This window comes from Uloborus diversus, chromosome 8, assembly GCF_026930045.1.
Source record: "Uloborus diversus isolate 005 chromosome 8, Udiv.v.3.1, whole genome shotgun sequence".
Classification (NCBI taxonomy): Eukaryota; Metazoa; Arthropoda; class Arachnida; order Araneae; family Uloboridae; genus Uloborus; species Uloborus diversus.
Genome location: NC_072738.1, coordinates 104,759,361 through 104,779,564, shown reverse-complemented (window position 1 = coordinate 104,779,564; position 20,204 = coordinate 104,759,361). Strand labels below are relative to the sequence as shown.

Sequence of the window (20,204 nt, the reverse complement as noted above, 5' to 3'; positions counted from 1 at the left end):
ATGAGTATGGAGATTTTTTTTTAGTGAGAGATGTGGTTTTTTCCCCCCTCTGCATTTACTAGAATGAATTCTGCTGGAATTAAATTATTTACTTGCATTCTTTCTCTGAACCAATAAACTGCGCATTCGCTTATGAAGTGGATGACGTCGTGAAAAATGTGTGTTCAGAACTGTGGAGGAAATAAAACGTAATGGTTTGGATGGAAGATGAAAAGGCATGTTTTGTATCTTGAATGAAGTTTTAGGGTTTGTCAAGTAATTAAGATGCCTCTACGTTTTATTTTGACAGTTGCTCTTCTATTTGTGTTAAGTAAGTTTTTTCTTCACTTACAATTTGCGTAAGTTCTAATGAATGTGTATTTTCGATTTGAAACACATGAATGTAGCTTTTTGTTTTCAATATATTGAGGATGATATTTTGATCCTCCGCTAATTTTTTCATTTACTACTTTACTGTTAGATGATTTTATTTTCTTTCTGACGACTGTCTGAAAATGGATTTGCAGGCATTGACAGATTGACAGTGACGGATACAAGGAAAGGGTCATGGAGGTCATGACCCTTCCCCTTAAACCGTCGACAACAGTATCCGTCCACATTGTGTTCAAATACTGAATGTATAAGGTGTAAACTATTTCAGAAGCTTTTCAATTCATTAATCATTTTGAAAGTAAATATTTGAACCACTACGTTTCATTGCTTATAAAATTGATTTGCATTGTTTATCCCCTACTAGGTGCCTTATTCCAGGCATTTGGTGCTTTTTAATGACCTCCAAGCAGTTTCAGAAATTTTTCGTTACCCAAAACCGTAGGTTGGTTCTAGGGGGGGGGGGGCAGTGGCGGATACAAGGGGAGGGTCATGGGGGTCATGACCCCCTCTCCCCAAATGCCGACAATAGTATCCGTACACATTGTGCTAAAACGCTGTATGAATAAAATGTAAGCATTTTTAGAAGTCTTTTCGATTCATTAATTATTTTTGAAAGTACATATTTGAAATACTACTCTTTTCATTGCTTATGAAATTAAGTTGTAACGTTTATGCTTATTAGGGGCCTTATGTCTGGCTGATTTGGTAATTTTTATGGACACCCAAGCAGTTTCTGAAATTTTTGGGCATTAAACCGAAGGATTCGTTCAGGCAGAGGTGGGGAGGGGGGGTATTCTTTGGCATGACCCCCCTAAAATGGCATTATGTATCCGCCCCTAGAGGACGCTTTCTTCAACATGCCCTCCCCCTAAAACGGTTTTCTGTATCCGCCCCTGGGCATTGAACTCTCCACCGCATTCACAGTACCTGCTTATCCGTTTTCAGATTATCGGCACGGCAAACAAATAAGAATTTCTTTTTTCTTCCTCTGACTACTGACTGAAAACGTGTTAACCTATTAGCTGGTATTGTACTCCTCGCCGTATCCTCAGTGTCTGCTAATCCGATGTCAGTTAATCCTCAGAAGAGTAAGGATTTTTTTCTCTGATGACTGTATGAAAACGGATTAGTAGGTACTGAACTCATCGCTGATAACCTCAATGCCTGCTTATCCGTTCTGAGGTAATACTCAGAAAAGTAAGAATCAATTTTTCTGAAGGCTGTCTGAAACCGGATTAGCAGGCGTTGAACTCCGCGTCACATTCTCAATACCTCCTAATCCGTTTTCAAACAAGCATAAGCAAAGTATGATTTTTTTTTTTTCTTCTTCTTGAGGACTGACTGAAACAGGATTGGCAGGCATTGAAGTGCAAACTGTATTTCCAATACTTGCTAATCCGTTTTCAGTTAATTATCAGAAAAGTAAGGATTTTTTTTCCTGATTTAAACAAAAAGGATTGTTGATTCCACATTGATGTGAAAAGGTAGTTGAACATTTTGTCTCGAGATTGGATACTGCGGAAAAAGTGGCTGGACTTGCATCGAAAATTGTTTTTTTCACAGCAGTCATAAGATGTAAAAATATTTGCCGTTTTGTAACCAGACGCGTCATTTAAGGTGGTGAGGGGGGTTATATTGAGTATACACTCTTAGCCCGCCCTGTTCCCCTAGAAAAATACGAAATGACGGGCCTGTTTGTAACTAGAAGGTGTTTATCTAAAATTCTTACATATCTTCTTCTTGCATGCAACATTTTTTTGAATTTTGTCATCTGATGTTCCATCATAATTTTCCAAGGATTGCATTCAGGGCCTGATTAACGCACGGTCCGGCGGGTCCACGGACCTGGGCACCACAAATTTAGGGGCACTAAAATAGCCAAATTAACTTACTTTCTTTTTTTTTCTGTTCCACTGAACGTTCCTTTCCAGCTTTGAAAAGAATCAAAAATCGTTTTAGAAGCTGCGCTTCTCCGGATAATTTAAAGGCGTTTTCCTTATTGACTATTGAAAATACTGCGACATCAAAATTAGATTTCGATGATGTGATCGACACATTTGCCTCTGTTAAAGCAGGCAAGAAGCCTTTTTAAAGCTTAATGTCAGAATTAGTCTTTTTTACTTCCTTTTACAAAAAAGGAAGTATTGTATTCGCGAAAAAATTGTCCCTCAAAAATCGCCCTTAATTTCCATTTTGCTCACCCCCAAATGAATGTTGAGTTTTTTTTTCGATTCGACCACATGCGGAAAAGTGCCTAAGAATGTATAGACACGCGAAATATCCATTTTGACCATCACCGAGGTAATTACAACGACTTTTCTCGTGACGTCTGTATGTATGTGCGTATGTGTGTATGTGCGTATGTGCGTATGTATCTCGCATAACTCAAAAATGGTATGTCCTAGAAAGTTGAAATTTGGTACATAGACTCGTAGTGGGGTCTAGTTGTGCACCTCCCCTTTTGGTTGCTTTCGGATGTTCCTAAGGGGTTCTTTTGCACCTTTTTGGGGGGAAATCATTGTTAATTTCGATGTAAACTCAAGTGGCGTTATAATTTGTCGGACACTTGGCGATATATCGCCAGTCTTTTGGTCGCCAAGTTTTGTCGCCAACTTGGCGACAAATTTGGCGGAGTTTTTTTTTTTTTTTTTTGGTTTCAATTTGGCCATTGTTGGTGATATTTAGAGAATAAATATTGAATCACATTAAAATAGCGAATAATGGGGAAATGACATTAAATTGGAGTAAAAGGAAGTCATGTGATGCACACATCAGCTCGTTTCTTTTTCAGTTTTAACTTGTTTTCTAACTCATTTTCACTTGAAAGTAAAGCAATTTTAACTATGATTAGTATGGTGACTATCAAGTATTTGGCATTCAAATCCCAGGTTTCTGTAATAATGTGTAGGTTTCTAGTATATTAGGTTTCTAGTATAAAACATCGACTTCAAAATTATGCTGATTTTCTCATGGGGGGGGGGGGGGGCACCAACTTCTTCTCAGGACCTGGGCACCAGTTTGTCTTGATCAGGCCCTGATTGCATTTCTCCAGTTTCGTTGTTGTAGGGCTTTAATTAATGGAGATGTTAAGCACCTGTTAGGTTTAAAAGCATTGCGCAGTTTAACCGAACGTTCGTGACAAATAAAAAGCATGAATTTCTTGAGACAAGAAACGACTAAAATTTTATTCCGGGCATATATACAGAGAAAAATGTACATAAAATTAACATCAAATTAGGTAACCGCCGTCAACGGAGACATTTCCAGCGGTCAGACGATTTTACGAGGGGTATGTTGATCGGCTTTGAAGGGCAGGTTGGTCCTTACGTCAAATCGCAGTTGATACCAACATGGATGCGTTCATGGTGTATCTGCAGTGGTGAAGATGGTTGAAGCAAGGAAATGTGGCAAAGTTTGAGGGGTGCAGGTGCAGTAGGAGTGACGTCAGCTTGCGTCGATCGACGCATCCGCCGACAAGCGATGGCAGCCCCGCAAAAGCCACGTGTACTTCCATTCTGAGGCATGTGCAAGACACTCTGGCTGTTCCCATATCGACCAGAACCATTTTCCGTCGATTGGTTGCAAGTGACCTGCACTCACGGCATCCGTTAAGAAGTCTGATCTCACATAGACGTCAACGCCGGGTATGATGAGGCCGTGATAGAGCGATGTGGATAGCGGAACGTCCATGTTCTCAGATAAGTCACGCTTCTGTTTTTCCAGTGATAGTCGCCGCATACGAGTGTGGCGTCGACGTGGAGACAGGTTTAATCCGGCAGCAACTGAGGAGCGCCACACCGCTCGACAACGCGGCATCATGGTTTGAGGTGCTATTGCGTATGATGCCACGTTGCCTATAGTTCGTATTCAGGACCCTATGATGGCAGAACGATACGTACAGAATGTGCTGCGGCAGGTGGCAATCTCTAACCTTCAGGGGGTGCCCAGTGCAATTTTTCAGCAAGATAACGACGAATCACATATTGCTTAAATCTCTCAACATGCTCTACAAGGTGTATATAGATGCGTACGTCGCCACCGTACTCGCCTGATCTATCACCAATCGAACACGTGTAGGATGTGATTGGACGCCATTTACAAACTCAGCCCCTAACACCCTAACCCGTTCAGAGGACGAACTTTGGCAAATCGTTGGCAGAGAATGGAGAGCCATCCCTTAAGTCACCGTCCGCACTCTTATTGACTCTATACCTAGACGTTTTCCTTTATTCATCGCTGTTCGTGGTGGTCCTACTTACTACTGAGACCACACCGTTCTCGTTCTGTAATCTGAATATTGGTTCGAAATAAGGATCACTTATTGTTCCTTGCTGTCTCTGTCTTTCTGACGAATTTCATTCCTTCCAGACAACTCCTTCATTGGTGTTGTATTTTTAATGCCGAGCAATGTTTTTGTTACTGTGTGAAAAATTCCGAGTATTCATACGAATAGCTATCGAAGAAAGTTTCACGATGGCCACTATATAATAGGTTTTTATAATTATTTTTATTCCTTCCAGCATATTCTAAAACAGATCAATATGAATTAAAGTATCCCATTGGCTGGTCAAAGGACGGGATACCTCCCCCAGAGTACTTCGAAAACGAAAAGAGGGATGCAGTAAAATCAAAACTCTATTTCAGAAATCAGCAGCAATCAGACAATCTTCAAAATCTAGATAACAGCAATCTGACAGAAAAGCCTCTGCCAAACGACTTTAAAAAGATTCTCGTTCCTGTGTTTTTTACTTTCAAGCTACCAAGTAAGATTTTTTTTTTAAATTTTTTTTTAATGAAACCAAACTTACAAAAGTTGTGCTTTTGTTTGCAACAGCAAGGTGAAACTTTTCCATTACAGTCAAGTCTCTATAGCTCGAAGTCCCAAGGGACAGGCTAAAACGTTTGAGTTGTGGGAAGTTTCCACAACAGTCTCAAGAGTTTGGGACCCGATGAAAACTTCGAGATACAGGAATATTCGAGTTATCGAGATTCGACTGTATATGTCACTTGGCTTGAAGAATTGTTTACTTTCCAGGAGAGAAACAGGAACAATGTTATTTTTTAATAATAAGTAGTCATCGGATTCTCCCGTGGAACCCCCTAGCCCCTAGGATCTTACAAACCATCGGTTGGGAAACTGTCCTAAGCGAATGAACAAATTTTGATTTTTTTTTGAGCAATTACGAAATGCTTATTGTTTTCACTTGACCATTGAATGACATCCGGTCTTTTTTGGACCGAGTTCTCTGCTAGTGACACCGTCGACCGCCCCCTGCAGGTGCTGCACTGCTGCTGGTTCTCCAACAGCAGCACTGTTCACCGGAATCCGTTCCTCCTGGGCGGCTGCATCCATATCCTACACACACACGCCTTCATACACACGCCTGCACACACACACACGCCTTCATACACACGCCTACATACACACGCCTTCATACACACGCCTTCATACACGCGCCTACATACACACACGCGCGCACGCCTACATACACACATGCGCGCACGCCTACATACACACATGCGCGCACGCCTACATACACACATGCGCGCACGCCTACATACACACATGCGCGCACGCCTACATACACACACACACATGCCTACATACACACACACACATGCCTACATACACACACACACATGCCTACATACACACACATGTGATTGCGAAAAACATAATTTGAATTTAAGATGTCAAAAATTCAAATTATATATAACTATACTTTTTTATTTATTTATTTATTTTTTTTGAGATGTGATTTGATCGAGAGCTAGTTTTTCCAAACCTACGGTCCGCAGGTCATATGAGGCCAGTAAATCTGATCCATCATGTAGCTTGTAGTTTGAAAGGTGACTTGATCGAGAATGTTCTTAGCTAGTGGTCTCCATTCTTCAGCCTGCGGACTATACAGTGCCCGTGATGTGAAGATCCATGCTGCCTATTGTAACGTTCAATGCTACAAATAAAAGGCTATGCTGTGGAACTTTTTAAAAACAACCGATTAGTTTCAGTGTGTATCTGGCACTAGTTATAATTTTAATGTAATGTTCCTCTTGTATGCTGTTAAATTTCCCGAAAGTTTAGTCCAATTATTCGGAAAACTGCAGTTATGAGCCAAAAACCAGCGGAAAAAGTTGATATTCTTGAAAGAAATTCTAACGTCTTCGAAAATATAAGTGATGCTCCTGTGAAATCCTCATATATTTAATAGCGAGCTCTCTGATCGAGTAACGCTCCTGACGTCATCAAAAATGAAACTCGCTCCACGGCATGATAATTTGAGAATATTTTTTGGTAATATTTGACATGCAAGGAAATGCGTTATTTTGACTAGGCTGAACTGGATCCAGTAACTTAACTGTTTTTCTGGTAAGACTAATTTAAGGAGAATGCAGAGAAACGAAAGAGAGTTCAACAATGAACGCTATCTATTGAAGTTTAGAGTTAATCCACTTGAGTGAGGGTTAAATTTTCAACTACCAAAATATCACTCACAGGCAATTGCTTCGTTCAAATGTAGAAGCAATTTTCACCCGTCATACCTTGACAGTTGATTTTTTAGTTCCGTACAATAATCATACACAGCAATTAAATGTAATTTTGGAAATTTACATCTTATTCCAAGTCTTTTGCAATGCAGTACATGCTCACAATACTTTTTTGCTTTTACCGTTTATTGTTGGTGTCTTAAATGCACACGTGATTAATTTTTTTCTGGAAATAGAACTCAAGCATACCCTTTTCGAGCTATCATTTTAGAATAATTAATAATTCGTTATTTTCTCTTGAAATTATATTATAGAGAAAATAAACATGATTCTCTATTTATTTGTCTAGAAATGTAGAAAAATGTCAATTTTTGAAAGTGTCCAGATACTTTTGACTATTATTGGATATATTGACTGTTATAAAACGTCGCCACCGAAGTGCGAAAAAACCGTTATAAAGGTCACATCACACTGCTAAACTTCAGTCAACCAAAAATTACGATTGAACTTGTTAGAATCATTAAGAAGGAATACTAATGGAGGGAGCCATAGCAAATGTCTCAGTGAAATAAGCTTGAGACCCAATGTTTCCCAGGTCAGGTGACTTGTTTGGCTGGGAAGTTGTCTCGTTTCGACACGCAATCGCTCTTTTGGCATTAAATATTTTTCAGACGACGCGACGGCGCTTATTATGAAGTCGGGGCTACAAATCAGAGCAACTCTGGCTCCAACTCCTTTACCGCATAATAATAAATAAATAACGGATACAAATACAGGCCTATCATTCAAACTCCCTCTCCCCACTTCTTTCCGGATTTTAAAATATAACGTAACTGCATTTTCATGTATTTTGATGTTTATTCCCTGATATGACGAGAATGTACAAATAGTTTAAAGTGTTCTGATATTGACTGAAAATTTATGGATTCATATGTATTGTAATCAATGTTTTGAAATGATTTCATACGCGGGCATACTACTATTTAAATTGAAGCATAAAAATAGCAAATCTTTATTCTTGTGCATCTGCTGTTCACAGGAGCTTGGCGAGAAGATACTCGCCAACAAAGCAAATGTACACAAAATGCTTAAGAGCCGTTAAAATAATTACTAGTTAAGTAAAAAGTGTTTTTATGGCACTAAAATATTATTTGCACTCAAGATATACAATGTTTTATAACTTTTATATAGGTAAAATAAGTACAAAAATTTAAAAATTATAGGCAACTGTGGAATATGTAATCGTTGAATGCATATAAATGTTATTTTTTCTTCATTTAGAAGTTAAAAACATTCGTACGTGCTAGGGAAAAGTTACTGGACCTCCTGGTGTGACTTTTTCCTTACAGTTTACAATGCTAGAATACTGCACTATTACTATAAATCTAATTTTTCCCTTCTAGAGTTAAAGGTTGTTATCATGCATGACTTCAGCTAATGAAAACTTCTTCAGCGGTTACAGTCAACTCGAAATTGCTCCCCAGGTCACATGGTACTGTTGCCGTATCGGGATAGTAGGGTTGCCCCTCTCTCCACCTTCTCAATGGTTAGAATGATAACGGTGCAAATCAGAAATTTAACAATTTGAGTTAATGATGGATTTTGGTTCCTCCTTAATTCCACTATTAAATGCTCCAATTGCTCAAAAATACAAAAATATATTTTCCCTTAGGAGAACACAAAATTTATCTTCTAACTCAAGTGAGAATAATAGTGATGTAAATAAATTAATTTCCATGCCGCTGTTGAACTGACAGACATAATTGTTGGCCAGGGGCGGATTTATAGTCTATTCAAGGGAGTGGCGGTTGAAAACCGTAAAAGTCTCCTCCCTCAGACTTGTCACATAGGCGGGGGGGGGGGGGGGGGGAGGTCAGGGAGCAATTGCTCCCTCCACTCATCCAGTAGGGCTTTGAAAACTGTTATACATATGAGTGAGCGTGGTTTTTGCTATGCAAAATACGATGCTTCAAATATTTTTTATATAATTTTTACAACGTGAACATATTTTCGGACACAGGGCTCATAGGAGTGAATCCTAACTCTGAAACCATTACCTTAGTGAAAGCATTGTAAAAGAAGCCCCTAAAAACAAAGATAGGTTTCGTTGATTTTTCAAACATTTATGGGATACCCCTCATGAGTCTCCCAACTTGCTCCAAATGTTCATGCTTTTGAACTTTGCACCTTTCTATTCCCTCAGAAGATTGTTAATGGCTAACATAATGCTCCCTTTAAATCCAAATAAAAATAATGGCTAGGAAACTGTCGAAAACTGAAAAAACAATTGGTGGGTGCCATTTCCAGAAAGTGGGACGTATAGGGGGGAAAACTGCAGTCGTATTTGGATTCAAGGGGTTATTATATCTAAGTAAGAATCAACTAGAATTATGTCATAAGCATTTTTTTTTTTTTTTTTTTTTTTTTTTTGCCGAGCAGTGTTGTTAACGTTTAAAAAAAAGGGGGGAAGAGCCAAGAGCTTGGGTTAAAACTAAAAAGTGTTAAACGCCGTTCATCCTCGATTAAACTATTGCCTAAAACTAATTTAAAGCAAATTTGTAGAATTCATTTGATTAAAATAGTAGCAATCGCTAATATATTCTTCAATTTTATATTATTGTTTTTGGAAAATGACGGCTACGGAAAGGGCGGCCGCCCCCAATCGCCCCCTAGTAATTCCAGCACTGTTGCTGAAGAGACTTACAGAAATTTGACTGTCTCTCAGTAAACCCATTCTAATTGTAGAATAGCAGTGGTGTAAGTCATTTAAAGTTCATTAAAACAAGTTAAAAAAAAAAAAAACTATTTGAATTTTGACGTCTTGAATTCAAATTATGTTTTTCGCAATCACGAATTGCGACAGGACCCTACTCCGTTCGGATTCTTTTTTTCTACAAATAGAATGGAATGGGCCAATATATTTGCACCCATCATATCTGTACCTCTGAGTCAGAGGAACGTAAGTCACATTATGATAACTTTACAGTAGAGAGGAAAAACTTTTTTTCTGGCCCATGCAAAGGATGAGACGCACGTTCTTTTACCCTGGTAAACAATTGAAAAGTATATTTTTTCAAGATTTACGCTCACATGGCTCGATGAGGAATAGGTTTCTTTATGCAATGCCCTAACAGAAAATTTTTGGACGCGTCCTTCTGGCTCTGAGGTACAGATATTATAAATTGTGATTTTCTAGAATAGGTAATACAAGGCATATCCATATTAAAAAAAAAAAAAAAAAATAGAAATTAATTTGAATTTTGACATTTGGAATTCAAATTATGTTTTTCGCAATCACGAGTGTGTATGTGTACGTAGGCGTGTGTGTGGGGGTATGTTTGTTTGTGTCTGGGGGGTGGGGGGTTATGTGTATGTGTGTGTACCCATGTGTGTGTGAGGGTAGTTGTGTGTATGTGTGTTTGTGTGGGGAGGGCATGTGTATGTGTGAGTAGTTGTGTGTTTCTGTAGGGAGGGCATGTGTTTGTGTGTGTGTAGGTGTATGTGTGTGTGTAAGTGTAGGCAAGTAAGTGACGCAAGCTGGAGACGGTTTTCGCTAGAGGAGCAGCATCGTGTGGCGGCCGGCCGACGGTGGTGCTGCAGAGGAAGGCGGGGGGGGGGGGGGAAATAAAATCATAGGAATTCAAAACAGTCAAATGAGAACAATAAGCAATCGTGATTGCTCAAAAAAATCTGAACTTTGACATCTTGAATTCAAATTATGTTTTTCGCAATCACGAGTTTGTGTATGTGTGTGTGGGGGGGGGGGGGGTATGTGTGTAGGCATCTGTGTGTATGGGTGGGTAGTTGTGTATATGTGTGTTTGTGTAGGGGGCGGGGGGTATGTATAAGTGTATGTATGTGTTTGTGTGTGTGTATGTGTAAGTGTCTGTATGTATGCGTGTGTGTATGTGTTTGTGTGTGTATGTGTTTGTGTTAGTGTAGGCAAGTAAGTGACGCAACCTGGAGACGGTTTTCGCAAGAGGAGCAGCATCGTGAGTCCTATCGATGGTGGTGCTGCAGAGCGAGGCGGCGGGAAAAAAAATCATAGGAATTCAAAACTGTCAAGTGAGAACAATAAGCAATCGTAATTGCTCAAAAAAAAAAAAAAAATGAAGTGGTGATTAGGAGGCGGTGGTAAAGGTAAAGTTGTTATGTCCGATATCCACCAACGTCCAAGTTTGGAGTTTTGACACTTATCACAAAGATTTTTTACATCGTATATCGTTATATCCTTTTATTTCTTATCAATCTTAAATGACGGGAATGAGTAATCTGGAAATTTTATGATTTGATGAAGTTTTGCCGTTTAAGTTCATCTATATAGGTGTTTTTTCCATAACCCTCCCCCCCCCCCTTTTTTGTATAACGTAAAGTCTGCTTATGTTTTATGAATAAAATCAAACCACGGACGATTTGTAACTATGACGACGAAAATTTCGTTCTCTAAATGGATATTAAAAGCAACCGTCGTCATGGTAATCTGAAAAATGAGAGCAGCATCAACTTTGGTCAAGTGAGGATACTAAGCAATTCGTGATTGCTCAATAACTTTTAATAAAAGTAATTCATAATTTTTTTTAAGTAGAACATTTCTTCAAATACAAATTCTGATATTGAACCCAAAAATTTACACAGTCTAGATTTCTTTACAGATGTTTTTACAAACCTTCATTTACAAGGTGAAATGACTCACACCACTCTCATTCTGACCATAACAATTGATATTTTATTTTCAGCTTCTACCAAAGATATTCCGCCACAGCTGAAAGTGTCTTTCATGTATCACTTACCCGATGATATACCAGGTAAGTATGGCACAAAATTAAATTAATTATTCTATTCATAATGCATTCGCTCGTCGTGTTGTTTGGAAATCAATAGCTGGAATAATCAAACAATCCAAATGGTTCAGCAAACTGTTTTGATAGTTCACGGCTTTCGCAATGTGATTTTTATGTTCTTACAATTGTGTGATGACTGCTTTTATTATTTTCGTTCTTTTCTAGTTTGTTTTTAATATATCGAGTTCAAATTTTCATGGTGGTATTCGATTCGGAAGTAATAATTCTGAATTTATTTTTAGCTTTCTGAGAAAGGGAAGTAGACTTGATTATTCTTCCACGATTAATATTCAATTTTTCACTCCTACATTATTCAAATCTTATACGCTGATGTTATTTAATCTAAGATTTTTGTGAAAACAAAAATATTATTTAATAATATTAAACTAGCTACGTCGCCCGACTTTACACGGCCCACCTCAAACAAAAGTTATGTCAAGTGACGCGTGTTCAACAATCAGGCTTGAGCAAAAAAAAAAAAAAGTTAATTTTGCGGGAGGTTTCGGAAAAATAACCAAAAAGTAAACATTTTAAATCCTCCGATCACAGGAGAAGCCTTTAAAACAAAACCCAGAATTTTATTTGCTCATATTCGAGACAAAAAATGGCAACAGATTTTTAATCTCAATGATTTTGTTCACGTTACACATTTTAATAAAAGCATTGTTGCGGAAAGTTGAGATGAAGAACTTAATACTAATTTGAAAGGAGAAAAGCCTCCGAAATAAAGGGATTTTATGTCGAAATCTAAGTGTCATAATTAATAGTTTTTAATTGATATCACCGCTAATTAATATCGGAGGATTATGTTAATGACGGGAAGATTACGAATCCATTGATACCTGGTTCGATTGTCAGTTCACTGTCGTTTGGGAGAAAACTTGGACATAGATACATAGGTACATACATAGATACATACGCTTAGTTTTTAATTATATGTATAAGATGAATAAATTATCCAACGTTTTGATGCACAAAAATTGCAAACACGTCTTTGAGTGTTACAGGGAACACGTGTCTGCAATAATTTGCAATTTTTGTGCATCAAAACGTTGGATAATTTATTCATTTAATTTTCAATCACAAAGGTATGTATTCGTTATTTAATAATAAATTATTGTTGGATGCATTGTTATATGGCAATATTCGTTTCGGTTCTCTCTTTTAACCCTTATGCATACATGTTTTTTTTTTTTTTTTTTTTTTTAGAGAGAGAGAGAGATTTTAGATATTCATCGTGTCTATGTTTGGAGACGCAGGCATTCAGAGACGAGTTTTGCTGGCTTCTTTTTCCTAGAGCGCTCTTTCTAAAGACTTTTACTAGTCACACTGATGTGTCTCACATATATATGGACATTAATTTAATATTTTTTGTGACACAAATTTCAATCAATAATGTATTTTATCGGATGCATTATTTTATTGCACCATTCGTTTCATGGCTCTCTATTAACTATTGTGTAAATATGTTTTTTTTTTTTACTTTCTTTCTTTCTTATAGATCCGGAACAAGTTAAGAAGAGAAGCTATTAAGACATTGATGATTTTTGGGAGGTGTCAGAAACTAGTTTTGCTGACTTTTCTTTATCAGCTACGCTGATTTTCCGGAGGAAAGCCCTCATTCCGTACCATCATAAAGGATTGTCTAAAATTGCATTTTTGGACTTTAAATTTCGGAAACGGGTACCTTTCAATTACTGTGTATGAGGCTTAGTAACAAATCTGTAAAATATTTCATTTTTACGACGTCTTCTTGAGTCTGCGCATTTGAACTAAAAATTTGAAAATTTTGATTTTTTTTAGATTGTTCGATTTTTTTTTTTTTTTTAAGTATTAGAAATAAAAAAAAATAATGACGGGTGGTATTAAATGGCAGAACAAGACCTAAAATGTACCAAGAATTTACTTTACCATTTTAGATTATGGTTTCAGTCTGCACATTAAGGCCAAAGTTTATCAAATCTCTCGATATGGTCGAAATTTTCAATATATTGGACCGACATGGAGTTGTCAACAATCCTGTAGTTGTCCTGTAATGTACATACCCTATACATTGATGGAAGACTTAATGACGCCCTGCGTTTAAACAAGACAGAAGATGGAAAAATGCACAGAAGAACTAATAACGACGACCATATTCCTCTAATAGAGGTGCCTAAATCACGGTTTACTGGTTACACAGTAACGTTGTCTGAGAAAGTTATTGACACTGAAAATTCTATGTTAGCCTACTTTTTAGAAAACAAACTCAAAATTTCTGAAATTGTTTGCATTGGTTCTGGTGGATGCAATACAAACACAGGAAAATACAAAAGTGTAAATAGGAAATTGGAAGAACAACTTGGTAAACCTATGCAGTGGGTCATTTGCCAACTGCATTCAAATGAACTTCCTTTGCGGCATTTGTGGAAAAGCTAGATGGACCTAATGGTGGATCGAAAGGATTTGCTAGTCCTGTTGGTCGAAGCTTAACAGCATGCCATACTTTGAAATCAGTTCAGTTTGAGCCCATAGAGTTTGTCATTGATCAAATGGATCGTGGCAATAAAAATGATTTTAGTCCCGGCCAACGGTATCTTTATGATATGTGCAAGGCAGTTTCGACTAGGAAAACGTCCCAAGAATTAGAAAACAGAAGTCCAGAAAAGCTTTCCAACGCCAGATGCTTGACTACAGTAAACTGAATCTGAAGACTGTTTGCAGATACTACTACTCCATCTGAATTTTTAAAAGAGCTCGCTACTTTCATTGTAAAAGTGTATAATGCTGATGGCTGATTCAGGATTAAGTGCAATCCAGAAGTTGCTACGCTGTAAAAAAATTGTGTAGCCTTACTTCCCATAAAATCGGTGGTAGCTTCGTTGCCTCCACTGCTCTGGAGTAACTTAACTCATATAACTGGTGCACAGTTACTCATCGCTTATGGTAGTGTAAATATAGTGTAACGTCTCACTAATTTCTGCGTAAGGTTACACCCGAATTTTCGGGTGCACGTTCAAAGGAAATTAGGTAAGTTTAATGTAATTGATCAGAACCTTCCTGAGTTACTAAGAAAGCTCCAGAAGCATCAATGCAACCATGGCCAAATCTAAAACAGAATTGCCTATAATTCTGCAGCTATCCACAGACATATTCGCTCTCAGTGGGAGCTTAGTCATTCTGGATGGGCCGTAGTCGAACAAAAGCCGATATACTTATTAAACAAGCTCAGTCAATCTTTAAACCGGTAGCTTAACTTTTTTTTTCCGTGAAAGTGTCTGCAGTCGTGCAAATTGTCCATTCAGGAAACTTTTTTTTTTGCAACTATACTTGATTTTACGGGGAAATAGATGAAAACCTGTGAAATTCCAAACCTTTCCACGGAAATACGCAAATCAAGAGTTACTTTCGCTTGGCCACAAAGGCCGGTTTTCGTTTCGCTAAAAAGAGTTGAACAGCTTTGCGTGGATGCTGATCTCTACGCTTTGAGATCTACTGACTGCAGGTGGAAACCATAGTGCAATGTTCCTCCAACAATTTGAGTTTTTAAAACAATGATACTACACACTCCAGAATTCATGTAACGTTACACCCATTAATACTGGTAACCTTACACAAATATTTTACAGTGTAATGAAGCTACGAATTTGTAGGAGACAGTAAATAGTTGCACTTATCTCGTTGGGGAAAATCAGAAAATTGTATTCAAATCCATTCAAAACAATGCATACTTTGCTCACCCTGAAAACATGCTGTTATCCACGTTAATTGATAAGAGAGATCAGATAAAGAAACTGGCTGTAAGTCGTATTATCAACTTTCGATCTAGAAAACAAACCAGCAAACAAGTGAGAATGTTTCAGATCCCAAAAATTGACTTTGGAGCATCAGAATGCATTGATATGATTTCTTGGCATGATGCGAAAGTTACAGAGCCACTTTTTACACGTCATTTGACAACATAGGATTTACAGAGCTTGCTGGAAGTTGAGTATTTAAATATGATTTCCGAATGCACCCTTTTTGAGCTTCCATCACTCGCTCAAGCGGTTGAGAGAGCTGTCAAATAGGTCACTGCCTCTTCCAAATTACTCTGTGACACAAGAGCTAAGTAAAAACAAGGCTGTTTGACAGAAATATCCGGCCAATCTATGACACAAAGAAACAATTTAACTGTGGAAGACTAATCTAAGAAACGTAAATGTGCTCTCCTCGGTAGTGAGAAACGGAGGACACGGTTCGGACTCGAAGTGCAACCTCCTTGTGGTGTGTCCTGGTTAGTTTCACATGACCTACATAACAGTTGCATGTTGTGAAGTAATAACAAAAGGATTAAGCAACATTTTTGAATAGAATTTAAGTAAATATTGAAAGGAAATATTAAATTATGAAAATATCAAAAATTTTGGAAATTTGATGAACTTTGAACGAAATGCGCAGACTGAAACCATAATCTAAAATAGTTTTAAAAATTCATTGTATATTTTAGGCATTATTCTGCCATTTAATAACCACCCATCATCTTTTTTTTTTCATTTACAATACTTGAAAAAAAAATTTGAAAAATCTAAAAAAAATCAAAAATGTCAAAATTTTAAGTCAAATGCGCAGACTCAAGATGACGTAGAAAAAATGAAATATTTTACAGATTTGTTACTAAGCCTCATACACAGTAATTGAAAGGTACCCGTTTCCGAAAATCAAAAATTCATTTTTTTCACTCCATCCTACTGGGCTGGTGGGCAAAGTGGGGTAAGTGCTCTCTGAATGTACGCCAGACGTCTTCAGGTCATTAGTTTCGAAAATTTTCCGGAGAGAACTCTTTAAATCCTTCTTCACCTCCCTAACAAATTGATCTAAAATCGTCTAAAGCTGCGTTTTTGACACTTCAATATCAAATTATTTCTAGAGAAGAGTTCTGAAATATATGCCTTCCCCTAACATCACCATAAGTGACCCACAATTGCATTTTAAGGCTTCACTTCAAAAAAAAAAAAATTCTAGGGAATAGCCTCCGAACCGCCTTTTCCCCAAGCATCATTAAATATTCTGTAAAATCGTGTTTTGGAACTTTAATATCGAATTGTAATTGTAACTGAATGCCGTCTCTTCCCTTCACGTCACCAAATATGACAAACAATCGCATTATATCGTTAAAGTTTCCCTTTCGAAAATTTTCCGGAGAACAGCCTCAAAATCTCTCTTCCTCTTTAAACCACCAAAGATCGTCAAAAACTGAGTTTTTAGAAGAAAATGTTTGGAAGAAAGCAGTGGCGGATCTTCGATTTTCCCAAGATGGGGCAAAAACTTGACTTTTTAAATATTCATTCTTTGTACTCAAAGCACTTTTAACATTCAATAAAACAATTTTAGTCACATATTAAAAATAAAAAATAAAAAAGACATGCTTCAGTTTTTAAATTAAAAAAAAATATATATTTTAGTTAGTCACACCCCTCTCCCCGTATAATTAATTCATTAGTCATTAGCCACTTCGAAGACAATCGTCTGAATCTGTCGCCTACCCCAGGAGGCGGGCCTCGGTTAATAGCTCAGCACACTGGAAAAAATAACCACTGGAATGAATGTGAAACATACGGATATGCATGTATATTAGATCAGGCGATTAGGGTAGCAAAATTTGGTTTTAATGGATTATGGCAGTAGAAGACTCACTCGAGTGCTTTCAAGGCCAGCACGTTCCTATAAACGCTTCTCCAGAACTCGTGACCATATTAAATGGAGCTTAGACGACTGGAAAACCATAGCTTGGTCAGTGGAGTCACGGTCTCTGTTGACAAAAGCTGATGGTCGGTTTTGACTGTGATGCAAATCTCACAAAATCATGAACAGAAGCTGTCAATAAGGCACTGTGCAAGATGGAATTGTTCTCCGTAAAGGTGTGGGCTGTTTTTGCATGACATGAACTGTAGGTCGTTTGGTGCAACAGAGTCTACAACTAATTGAAAATGGTTATTAGTTTTTACATTTACTTGCTGCCTTTTATGGACTTCAACTACCCAAAGAACGATGAATTTTTTAGACAGTGCAATACGCCCTTTCCCCCGACCAGCAGTCCAAATTGGCTAGAAAAACATTCTGGATTCAGCAAATTTGGCCTCCTAGATCACCCAACAAGAATTTCATCAATCATTTTTGGGACATAATCGGGAGATCTACTCGTGCAAAAAAATCTGCAACCGCAACACCTTCGCAATTATGGACGCCTAGAGCGACAGCATGGTTTAATATTTCTGCAGGGAACATCTAACAACTTTTGTTGTGGACTTGCCACGTCAATTTGTTGCATTTCTTGTGGCAAAAAGAGGTCAGGCACGATATTAAGAGGTATCCCATCACTTTCGTTATCTCAGTGTAATATGTGTAAACATTTTTTTCTAAAAAAAATTTATAAAGTAAATTTCATTAAATAGTATTATCGGATGCCAAAATTCGTTTTGTCTCTCTATTGACTATTATGTACTTTTCTTTCTTTCTTATGGATTCAAGGAAGCCAAGTTAAGATGCTATTGAGATATTGATGTGTTTCACTTGCAGGATGTTACAATTAAATTTTGTTGGCAACTTTTTACTGACCTCACTATTGCAGCTAACATCTCTTTAAGTACAATTGATCCACTCTTGACGATTCCATTCTTGTTACTTTTTTATAAAATGGTATTTGAACCTTAAACATTAATGTAAAAATTCATTTGGTAGTTTTTTGGAGCAGTTTTAATAATAGGCGTAAAAAATACATTAGTTAATCCAACGAAAAATTATCCTCCTCCCCTAAAAATAAGAAATAATAGTTATATTTGCTAACAAGTTTTACACTGAATGATAAATGATCAAAAAAGCTTTGTGCTACAATATGAACAAAGTGAGAAACCAACAATTAGTATCAGTTTTCGCACGACTTTCTTGTTGACTGATCACTTTTGACTGATCACTTGTTCACTGGTGAAGCGGTCCCATTGTAGCTATAATGCTGTGTTTTCTCGAGATTTTGAGCTTTATTTACATTGGTTTTTCACTTTATTCAGGTTTTACGCAATTTATTAATTCATTGCTGCAAACTAAACTATGTTTCATGAAATACACCGCCAGCTCAGTCAATTCCAGCCGAGGACTGCAGTTTCGTGTTACTAGCACTCAACAGCCCGGCATAGGACTAACTGAGCTGGAGGTGGAAAAACAACGTCTGGTCAGTGCTAATTCTATGTTAGCTACCAGTTTGTTTGGCACTCCTTGCTTCCTTAAGATGTTTTCCACCTCCAGCTCAGTTAGTCCTATGCCGGGCTGATGAGTGCTAATTAGCACGAAACTGCAGTCCTCGGCTGGAGTTGACAGAGCTGGCAGTGTATTTCATGTTTTTCTGCCTTAGTCCTGGCAATTGGGCGGTAACTTACTGAATATGTTTCATGCTTTATTAATTTCACTTATCAAAAATACGTTTAAGGATTAAATTACTTTTTTATAAGTTAGTTTAAGCATATGTGCTTGGTGTAGATATTATTTACTTTGCATAAACGTTACTCAACATTTATATTTTTTTGGATAAAAATCGAAAAAAATAGTTCCATTTCCGTGATTTCCAAAAAATCCACTTTATGTAAAGCTTGTGCTTTGAATGTTAAGTTCTTAGTTTTATTTATTTTTATCATGATATTGAGTTCTTAGTTTGCTTTTGCTTTTTTTTTTTCAAATTTGTTATTAATTAAAAAAGAAAATTAGGATTTGGAATTTTTTAAAAATCAAGTGCCTTTGAAGAATTTTGAAGTAAATAATCAGTCATCTTTCTGTTGAAATTTTTTGAATTCGTTGTTGAAATATTTTGAATATGAGGAGAACTGTCCTCCCCCTGTTAGTTTATTAAGTACCAATAGCATCATCGCAAATGGAGGAGTTAGAAGTTCAAAATAATTTTATTGCCTTGAAAACCTCTCTCCAAATTCAAATATTTTCACAAAACTTGTGATTTTTGTATTAAAGTATTGATATTTCTATGTATCTGTTAATACTCTTACTTAGCGATGAAGCTGACTTACGTATTATTCTGAATTTGATAGATGACAAATTTTCCTTCAGAAAACGGAAGCAAGAAAAGAGAAAAGCTTGATTGGTGCCAAAAAAGTTAATTCGTACCGAGGATGAGCAAAACGGCAGAAACAGAAGAAAAAAGAACCTCCTGAATCCCATCCAAATGTGTTGGCATACTTCTACTTATTTCGAAAACTGTTCCAGTTGCCTATTGACTCAGTGGCATTGTCATTTGCCGCAATTCATTGAATAAACCTTTTAAACCTGGAAAGATATTTTATTTTTTGTAGCTAATCATTCTGTTTTTTGAATGCGATATTATGAACTAGAGTCTGTGAAGCCAAACAGTTTTTCCGAAAGTTCGGTCAATCCAAACGAACTCGGTGAGTTCAAAACCGAAAGTTCGTAAAAAAAAAAAAAAAAAAAAAAAAAACAGGAAATTAAAATAATTTAAATTATTTAAAAAATTTCGACTTTCAG

General features: G+C 37.1%; 1 protein-coding gene across 1 annotated transcript; it reads left to right on the top strand.

Annotated features, from left to right (window-relative positions):
* The first annotated feature begins 264 nt into the window (after window positions 1-264).
* On the top strand, window positions 265-19,980 carry LOC129228526 (uncharacterized). Its single transcript, XM_054863205.1, has 4 exons — window positions 265-310; window positions 4,893-5,135; window positions 11,598-11,666; window positions 19,754-19,980. Exons 1-4 carry the CDS (start codon window positions 265-267, stop codon window positions 19,801-19,803), a joined length of 408 nt encoding a protein of 135 aa, XP_054719180.1. The 3' UTR covers window positions 19,804-19,980.
* Window positions 19,981-20,204: the final 224 nt, after the last annotated feature.